The following is a 10,805-nucleotide window of genomic DNA, read 5'->3' as shown; positions in this document are numbered from 1 at the left end:
TCTCTCCCTCATCCTCTCTTCACTCCTGAGATCTTCCCAACTACACTCCCAAACTCAAACTCACCCCTCCCTTTCAACTTAGTTTCACTTAATGCCAACACATACAACTTCTCACAAACATACTGCCTATCTCTTCCCTTTTACTCTCATCTGTACCACAGCCACACACATTAAAAGACCCAAACCTTAGGGTACTGGTTGGAAAACTCCTACCACCCTCTTATGCCTTTACTTTTTTTAGGAATGTCCCTTTTGGGGCTACAGGGAGAAGGATGCCTAGTCCTATCCCCGTCCTGTTTTTGTTGCCTCATACGATTCAAGTGGAAAGACTTGGTGGCAATATTCTTTTCCCCCACCACAGGGTTTGACAAAATGAGAAAATTGATATTTAGAGAAATGGTACAGGACAGTAACAAGAGTGGGGGGACAGCATAATAGAGGGACAATCGCAGTATAATAAAGTATCATTTCTCTATGAATAGATTTCCTCTACCACAGACAAAATGATGTGTGGCTCTGGTCTATAGGGGTGCCCCATATAAACCCTAAAGTATCAGCTGCATACTACTTAGCAGCTTTTAACCCCACAATAACATGCAGGCAATATACCAGATGGGGTAAACACTTTGAAAATTAATGTGAGAAGAGATGAGAAATATAGAAAAGGAAGACCAAAACGGACTTCAAAAAACTTAGAAAAAAAATTCAAAATACAAACTGGGAAAATTTTTTAAATGAAGAAACAAAGATGGAAGAGAAATGGAACATATTAAAAAAGAAAAATACAAGGAGGGAACAGACAAACATGTACCAAAAAAGAAACAATAAAGGGTATACATAGTGTTGGTATAACAAAAAGTGTAGTGAAGGTAAAGATAGAAGAGACAAAGCCTGCAAAAAAAAAAAAAAAAAAAAAAATAGCAAACATACATGAAACTAAGAAACGAATATGGAAAAATACGCAGGAAAGAAAAAAGAAACTATGAAAAAGACATAATAGAAAAATGCAAAGACCAACCTAAACTATTCTACAGATCACAGGTGAGAAATGTAGTAACACATTTATAGATCACAACTAACACTACAGTCGGATGAAAGAAAAAGTTGCGTAAGCGGAACTATATATTTCAGGACTATTCATCACCAAAAATATTGTCAACAAGCTTCCTCCCCCTCCCCCTGACCTGACCTCGTGTCAGCCTCAGGTCAACTAGGGTTGGGGCAGTGATGTTTTTTATTTTCTCATGTTCCCTTTCTTTTGTAAGAGGTTGCTACTTAAGATAGCCTCCTCCCTGCCACTTTGTACTACTGAAGAGGATTGCAGGTAGCAATCGAAATATATAGTTCCGCTTACGCAACTTTTTCTTTCGTCCGACTGTGGTGTTAGTTGTGGTATTCTACAGATATATAAATGACAAACTAAAAGACAAACATGAAATAGTGAAATTGTGCGAAGGAAATAAAGAATATATGATATAGAAATGGCTGAAATTATCAAGTATTTTAAATCTTTTTAGATACTTGGGTGCAAATGTGGCAGGAAAAGGTGGAGGTACAATGTAGATTGAGAGAAGCGAGTAAATGCCTTGGTGGATTGAAGAGTGTAATGAGGAATAGACCTTTGGGAATGGATGCTAAGAGGAGACTGTATGAAGGAGTGATTGTGCCAACAGCACTGTATGGGGCAGAAACATGGAACATAAGAGAGGAAGAGAGAAGGAGTTTGAATGTGTTTGAGATGAGGTGTCTGAGAAGTATGATGGGGGTTACTAGGCTAGATAGAGTGAGAAATGAGGAGGTGAGAAGAACGGGGGTGGAAAGGGAGTTGGGAGATAGGGTTGATGAAAGAGTATTAGGATGGTTTGGACACATGGAAAGAATGAGTGAAGAAAGACTAGTAAAAGAGGTATGGAAGGCAGATGTGGAGGGAGTGAACATGAGGGACGTCCTAGGATGAGGTGGATGGATGAGGTGAAGGGGGCTTTGGGGAAGAGGGGAATGTCTGTTGAGGAAGGACAGGAGGGGACAGAAGACAGGGGTGAATGGAGAATGGTTGTATATGGATGATGTTGTGATGCATGAGGTGGAATGGGTGGGGAGATGGGGGTGAGGTAGTATGTGTGAGCAAAATTTGACGCAGCCCGAAGGGATTTCTCCCAGTCTTCTTTTATGCATGGGGGGACGGAGAGGGGGGGGTCGCCGATTTAATGAAGCGGCCTTGCTGTGGATGTGCTGTGTCTTGCAACACTGCTTCTGACCCAGGGCAGTGGACAAGGTGCAGGGATGACCCGTCATCCAGGAGGTGCTAAGATAAGAGGGAGGGTGGAGGGGTGTGGAGTGTATTCAGGGATGGAATGGGTGGGAATGATTTTATGCCTTTTCCTTTTTGGCTACCTCCCTTGTAAGGGGGAAAAAGCCTTGGTATATGTATGTATTTTAAATCTGTATTCACAATTGAAAACTCACAAAATTGGGAGGAAGGACAGAGAGAAAGATCCCCTGCAATGAAAGAAATAACAGTCACACAGAAAGAAAAAAAGAGAACAAATAAAAAACCTTGACATTAGAAAGTTACATGGGCCAGATAGAATCGCAATTTGGATACTGTAAGAATGAATAGATAAACTAATGGACAAAATACACAAGATAATTGATTTCTCACTCAAAGAAGGAAATGTACCACAAGATTGGAAAAATGTAAATATTGTACCAATATACATACATACATACATATGTACAGGTAAACGTCGACTTACGATGGCATTAGGTTTCGATAGAGCCATCGTAAGACGATTTCATCGTAAGTCGATCCCCAATATGTGTATCACTGTTCCGTGGTCACTGTACCTAGCCTACCTGTATATTAACCACCAGAGATGCTGAATATAGCCTATTAAACATGTACAGTAGTTTATTTAATTATTTTTATCCTTTTTACCATATTCAAACACTATAATATGTATTTTCAGTACGGAGCTTAAATCTCGCGGGCAGCAGCCAATGCCAGCCGTACGACGTGACGTAATAATACTCGCATCATAAAATATAGTCACCGCTTATATCTTTCACCCGCGAATTTTGAAAACCACAGAGAATGGGATTTAGGGCACATTTGAGAGAATGTAAAAACACAGGGGCGACTACAATAAATATAATCAAGACGCCGATATGGCAGCGTCGCGAATCCACTTGCTCCTCATGACGCCTACGTGTGCGGCACCGTATGGAAGGGGTTAAATTATCATATCGTCGTCGTCGTCGTCGTCATCGTAAAGTCGAACAATCGTAAGTCGCGGCCATCGTAAGTCGACGTTTACCTGTATATTGGTACAATATACAAAGGAGACAAAGAAAACCTAACCAACTATAGACCAGTCTCCCTTACAAGTACTATAGCAAAAATATTTGAGAAACTTATCAAAAGTAAATGGATTATACTTGTAGGACAACAAAATACTAAATCCAAAAACAATTTGGATTTAAAAGTGGAAGATTATGTGCCACAAACTCAATGCTTTTACTCAAGATTAATAGAAATAATTCAAGAAAGGGACGGATGGGCAGATTGTGCCTTCTTAGATTTACAAAAGGTATTTGACAAAGTACCACACAAATAGCTGCTAAGAAAAATTGAAACGATAGGTGGAATACAAGGAAAGTTATTGGAATGGCTGAAAGATTTCTTAAATGGGAGAAAAATGAGAGTGGAAATCAGAGACAAGAACTCAAATTGGGAAGAAATGATATGTGGAGTCCCACAAGGCTCTGTATTGGCTCCAATGTTTGCCATTTAAATAAATGACATGGATGAAGGTGTGGAATGATATATGAACTTCTTAGCAGATGATGCGAAACTATTTAAGAGAGTAAGTACAGAAGAAGATTGCAAATCATTTCAAGAAGACCTGGACAAAATCTGGAAATGGAGTCAGAAGAGTAAAGTTAATTTCAACATCAAGAAATGTAGTATAATGGAATTTGGAAAAATCAAAAAGAAAATATCAGGACATTACAAGATTGGTACAAAGGAAATTAAAAAAGTCAACTTGGAAAAGGACCTAGGAGTAACTATCACCAATGACATGACACCAGACAAACATATCAACAAATTATTCAGAGAAACTTTCAATTTATTAAGATCAATGAAAGTGGCCTTTGACTACATGGATGAAGAAATGGTAAAGAAAATACTAGTTACATTGAAAAGACAAAAATTGGAGTACATTGCGACACTATGGACACCTAGTACTAAAAAGAACATAAAGAAATTAAAAAGAATTCAAAGAGCAACAACAAAGATGGCACCAACACTCTCCAATTTGACATACAAAGATTGGATAAACTGAAACAAAGAGAAAGAAGAGGCCTGCTAACCATATACAGAATTATGAAAGGGTTGGAAGTCCTTGATAGAGATGACTTATTAAAGTGGGATAAAAGAAAAACCAGAGGACACAAAAAAGAAACTTAAAAATATTACAGAAGAGATATGAAAAAAGAGTAGTTTCCCACACAGCATGATAGATATCTGGAACAAATTGAATGAAGAAACAGTGAGTGCAAAAACTATACAAGAATTTAAGATCAAACTGAATGCTGAAAGATACAAAAGCAGGTCATCACAAGCATAGCTCTTCTTCCCATAAAATATAACTAGGTAAATACTTATTTCTTTGTTATGTGTGGCATATGTTTTGGGTTATGATTATGTTGATGACAACATACAATAACGTATAATATTTTGTTTAGCCAGTTTATGCAGAAATAGATTTAATAGCTCCTAGTATACGATAATTTTCAAGTATTCCCTGTGAGCCCTGTAAGAAGGTAGTAGAAAATGATTGGTCAGGACAACAAAGTGGTAGCTGCCGAGCCCTGTAAGAGGCTCATAGATATAGGTAGACAAGTGAGGTAGAGGGGTAGGTGGTGAGAATTTAATTTTTATGAGTTGGGTGTCTGATAAACAACAGTTTGTAGGCAAAGGAATCGCACAATCTTGCTCCCTGCATAAATGTTTGCAAACAGCCCCCGGGGACCCGATTTCATTGCTGTATAATATTGATTTCAAAATTGCTTGAGTAATTGGAGAAAGGGTGGAGGAGAAAATTAATTTTGTTCATGAGAGTAAAATCATGCCCTTAGGGGAGGATCTTAAATATAAAAGTAAAGGTCACTGGACTAAAGAAATCATGATGTCATTGCAGAACTGATCTAGTAAACAAATTGAGGATTCTTGACGGGAGTCCCTTGGTGTAACTGAGGACCAAGTGTATTTATTCATGAAGAAAAGAAAGAAAAATTAAGCTCCATTTAATTCCCCTCTCTTAGACAGAGTAATAATAACTAAAACAATCTACAACTGAAACTAAGTGTGATTAATCATGCGAAACAAAGAAAGTGAAAGACGTACTATAAGAAAGTAAATACACGAAAGAAGGACGACACAGAGACAACAACACAGAGTGGTGAAATAGGACCAGAGAAGGGAACAGTGGAGACGGAGCTAACACCCAGTCCCCTGGTCATTCCCCCTTACACTACCCCATCCATGTACACATTGAACAGTCATGGTGACATGACATATCCCTGATGCAGCCCCACCTTTACCTTACACCATTCCTTCTCTCCATTTTAATTTCAAATACAGGCATTACTACACTTGTAAAATTCTTGACTGCCCTTATTGGCTTTCCCACTTCCCATATATCTGCAATACCTCCCATAGTGCCTTCCTGTCATAAACCTTTTCCAAAAAATCTGAGCCATGCAGCCCCCACCTTTCCTAAACCCACAGTTCCTCACCAATTACTCTATTTCTCTCCTAATCCTCAGTTAAAACCCTCCTACCTGTGTCTACCTTTCCTTCTCTACTTGAATCACCTTACCTTCCTCTCTTAACTTCCTTCCAAAACATTTTTTTATTACTATTGAATTTTTGTCATACTACTCCCCCATTTTACATTTGCACTCCTTTACCTTCTTTTGCTTCTCTTATTTTTTCTTTGTACCTCTCATGTTTCCCTTATCCTACTTTGCAACCAGTCCCTGAATACTCACTTCCTCTACAACCTTCACTTCATCATCCCACCACTCAATACCCTTCCTCCTTGTTTCAATACTCTAAATATTCATTCCAAAATAGTACCAACACAAAATAGGCCTGGCCATAGCATAAAGTTGCCTTTGATTCAACCATCATTCTGGACACTGAACATTTCATTCTACATTGCCCCAGTCTAACAATATCCACATTATTTCTTCCTTGAAAGACATATGGGCCTGTCCACTTCATCCTACAATGCCTCAAACTATCAATCCCCCAGAACAATGCTTCTTCCTAGAGTGGCATTGGGCTCATCTGGCAGCTGTTGCTAGTTACTTGAGAACCATAGGTCTCCTCCAAGAAAGACCCAGGGCGACAGGAAATGAAGTGTAATACACACTGGAGGATTGAAAGGGATTTTGGGGAAGGAAAGTGAAGCTGGCAAGGAGCACATTCTAAATGTGTAGCTCAAGGCATTACCTCTGCACTCTCTTGGACTGCTGGGTAGGTTACACTCCCTAATGGAAACTGGAGAGAAGTCAAAGACTCAAAGCCATGACTAGGAAGGTGCAAGTCCTCCACATTTCCAATTGTACCACCAGCATACTGGGGTGGGAGGGTTGCTTGTAAATAGGTTGAATAGCATCAGTGATAACATTACTCCTTGAGGCAACTCCATTGTAGTGTTTTGATCCCCAACAAATAGCTGTTCTGAGATATTCTTCACTGCTGCCTGTGAAGTTTATTGGCCATTTCTTCTAATTTCTTAAAAGGCAGTAAATCATACCAGGATTCTTAAAAAAGAAAAAACAGGATTAATAATAACTTTTTTTTATATATAAATACATTTTCAGTAACATTAATATATACATGATCATACAGTTACAACTTTTTTATTATCTTGCATTACAGAAAAAGTCCTCTTCAATTTATTTAACAATTCAGAATTTTTTTTTGTATAAAAAAAAATAAATAAAAAATAAAGGATGTAGGTATGGCAGCTATACTCCGAATTTTCATGGCTAGGAGTACAGCAGTGTTCTGAGCATGTGCAAATACAACATCACTGCCATATTCAGCCAATCATGGTAGCAAATATGGCATTGTATCAGTATCAATTTGCTAATATGATGGACTATTAACCTAACCAAACCTAATTACCTAACCTTCCATACAGCTTACAATAATGTTCTTGTTCTCAGGCTTGAACTACATTTTGCAACTCTTCAAGTGAAATAAATTTGGAATTAACTTCAAATTTCAACTGGAGTGGCTCATCAGCTTCAGTCATTTTGAATTTCTAACTTGAGGTGGGCGGAGCCACGTAAGTGGAACTCACCTCAATCTTGTGCAGAAGTGTGCTGTACTTCTAGCCATGAAAATTCAGAGTACGGCTGCCGTGACTTTAACCAGTTCATAAAAAAAAAAAAAAAAATTAATAAACTACAAATTAATTTCAGATAATTTGTTTCTACCTAAAAATATGACTAGGTCAATCATTGATAAATTATTTATCATCCTTTTTAACTTTGTCCAAATCTTCCCCTCTCATACTTAAGTAACCAAAACACATCAATGTAAACAATACCACCGATATCACAATTTCAGACTTCATTTCTTCTTTCTCCCTTTTCCTATGCTTCAATCTCTCTTCATAGAAAGCCTTGGCATCAGCTCGCTTCTGAAATGCATCCCCATAGTGTGTTTTAGACCAGTCATCAAAATCATAGATTGGTGTACGACCTGTGTGAGTTGGTGCATAACCTTGCTTACTCCTTGACTTATAAAACTTATGGGCATATTCTTCAGCTTCTTGGGATGTGGCTGCAATATTCTGGCTAAACATGCCTCTATCATATAATCTCCTTTTCTGATAGTTACCTAAAACTTCATATGCTTCCGAGATTGCACGAAACTTATTAACTGCATCTTCAGATCCCTTACTCTGGACTTTATCTGGGTGGTATTCCTGAGAGAGTTTGTAATAGGCTTGCTTGACCTGCCCCTGAGTTGCTTTTGGGGTAATCTGTAGAACATCATAATAGTTCTTCTTTGGATCACCTCCCCTGGAGAAATTGGCACAATCAATCAACAGGATTTTCCCCACTTGTTTTTGTCTACTGTTCTTCCTCAAATACTTTCTATTATGAATTGCACTGAAAGAACATGACTGCCAATAAAAACAAGTTCTTCTGTTTTCTTTCACGAAATAAACGTTTCTTATATGACTGACTCCTTTTAGCAGTGGGCTATTTCTAAGAACACCAATATAGCCCATTCTCACTGGCTCAAGAAAATTACATTTCAAAGTTAATTTCACCTGTCACCTGGAACATATCATGGTGTTAGACATACCGATTCCCAATTTTACTATTATACCGGACACATGATAAAAATTGTTGGAAAAATAACAAAAGGTTCCAGTTTAGTTTCACCTGGTATTTTGTGTGAACCTTCTCAGCTGATGTTTACATAAAAGACGTCCTACACTTCAGCACGCCTCACCGGACTTAGATTATCTAGCATAATTTTCTTCTATTACCAACACTTTAATACACCCAACGAGTCGTATATATTAACTATAGTATGTTCTAACTCCCATACATTTTACTTCCATATACAATAAAGAAAGTTTTGGTGGAAAGCTAAAGAAGAAAACATATGGTAATGCATTTCTAATTATGGGTTATAGTACAAATAGCATATAAAACCATGAGCGAAATTGTACAGTTACAGTACATCCATAGGTTACTATTTTGCGTTTACCAATTAAATGATTCCCGGACATAAATATGGTGGGGCCTTTGGTAGTAGAGTTTGTCTAAGGTGTTTCATAATACAATCTAGGCGCGATTCTTGAAAGACAACTTGGTCTCTTCGTTAACACAGAATATGGGATAATTATAAATATTTATTGAAAGAAATTTGTGACACATACCAATACATTTTCCGGCACCAAAGAACTTGTAATTTACGCTAATTGTGTGGGTCAGGTTCAGGAATGGGTAGGTCATATGAATGTGCTGCAGCGCGGAGATGTGACCCCGCAAAAATACACTACAACAGGTTTACAAACGGTGATATGTGAATAATTATGAGTTAGTACACTTACCGCATGTCAATTGTTGATTTTCACTGGTGATCCCTTTGTGACAGTTGTAAAGTAAATAGCTAGCCACTTTGTTCTGGGAGAAAGGTAAATTAATTCATTTTAGACGTTGATTCAAACTATTACTATGGGCAACCAATTTCCCATAGCATTGTATGAGGTACTGACTGCATACATACATTTGGGAATTTAGTGACAATCATTCAGCTTCTATCACTCATTGATTCTCTACTTTACCACCATCTCTTCTGTTTGTCCCAAGAATAGAGGCCCTGACTATCGACAACGAAATACAATGCATTCTACTTCAACTACACGATCATCGTCTTTACACTATAGGAAGATAAAAATTACTACTGACATGCAACGAATATAAAACATGAAACTTACAAGGTAACCAGTATGCCCAGGTACAATTAATATTTTTTATTTTGTAATGTTATTTTCACGAGAACCATGTTAAACAAGTGCCTTATCTCAAACACAGTTTTTGAGGGACTTTTTGACGAAAGTATCTGTTGCGTGTTATTTTGCTTTCTAAAACATACAGCGCCATCTCTTGGTATTAGTTCTGATGACATCATGATGTATAACAACTCAAGCCATATCAATATTCACTGTCGTTCCGTAGCGAAACAGACGATGATGTTTATGAATTATTGTCTCACCTACTTGTACAACAATGTATCTATTTTTATTTATTCATTTATTTACGAGCAACGGGCTGGGCCCGACCCCACTACTCGGAAGTTCGGCCGACCTCGCTTCGCTCGCAGGCGCCTTCAGCCAATCAGTCGTCTCTGTTACAGTGACGCCACCGCTCTCGGCCAATCAGTCGTCTCCGTTGCTGTGACGTCACCAATCAGGCAATCAGGGGCGGAGGGGACGTGTCCCCTTGAGGGATTTCCGGTTTCCGGTCCGATTTAGACCAGTAACAACAGGAATTATTTTATTAGTATATATATATATATATATATATATATATATATATATATATATATATATATATATATATATATATAAATACATATATATTACTCCTGTCCGAGAATTGACGCCTATCCGAGTTGACACCTTGACGTGGGGGATAGGCTTGATAATCTGATTACAAAAGCTATGTCGATAGAGAGGAAATATCTACAGGGTCACCCATATCGAACAGGTTTCATAAGAAAGATCAGGCAAAGAGCAGCTCACACACAGTCGCGGAACTCACTGCTAACTGGTACGTCCCTGATGGCGAACAGGAGAATTCCTCGTAGATATGTGGGGTACAGTCATAATGACGGGGTGGACCATTGGGCACCCTATAGATATACAGCAATCCACCGAATATAACGAATAAGGTGACACCAGAGAAATAACTCACCTGAAACCAGTTGTCAGGGAGGTGAGATTACTGCAAAAATCCCTTCATAACATCCATGAATTGCACAATCAAAAGAAAACTGGCCGTTCCTGTTGGAACATTGCCTCCTAAAGGTCCAACCGCATTGCATTGTGCTTACGTGCAGTGTGCCACCAAATGTGAGTTAACACTGTCCAAGCAGATCCAAGTCTTGGACATTAAACAGCATGAAGAAACCTCTCAGAAGACCACAGGCTGGATAGTTTAACGGAAGAACTAGACAACATCAAGTGGGACACCGTATC

General features: G+C 38.4%; 1 protein-coding gene across 1 annotated transcript; it reads right to left on the bottom strand.

Annotated features, from left to right (window-relative positions):
* Window positions 1-6,942: 6,942 nt before the first annotated feature.
* On the bottom strand, window positions 6,943-8,546 carry LOC143025559 (uncharacterized). The gene is made up of 2 exons (XM_076185432.1): window positions 8,479-8,546; window positions 6,943-8,370 (listed from the first exon to the last, which is right to left on the bottom strand). The coding sequence occupies exon 2, from the start codon at window positions 8,319-8,321 to the stop codon at window positions 7,551-7,553; it is 771 nt and encodes a 256-aa protein (XP_076041547.1). The 5' UTR covers window positions 8,322-8,370; window positions 8,479-8,546; the 3' UTR covers window positions 6,943-7,550.
* Between the last annotated feature and the right edge of the window lie 2,259 nt (window positions 8,547-10,805).

The sequence above is a fragment of the Oratosquilla oratoria genome, chromosome 5 (assembly GCF_046742065.1).
Source record: "Oratosquilla oratoria isolate Oo_2021 chromosome 5, ASM4674206v1, whole genome shotgun sequence".
In the NCBI taxonomy this organism is placed as follows: domain Eukaryota; kingdom Metazoa; phylum Arthropoda; class Malacostraca; order Stomatopoda; family Squillidae; genus Oratosquilla; species Oratosquilla oratoria.
This window is presented reverse-complemented; position numbering and strand designations above follow the sequence as displayed.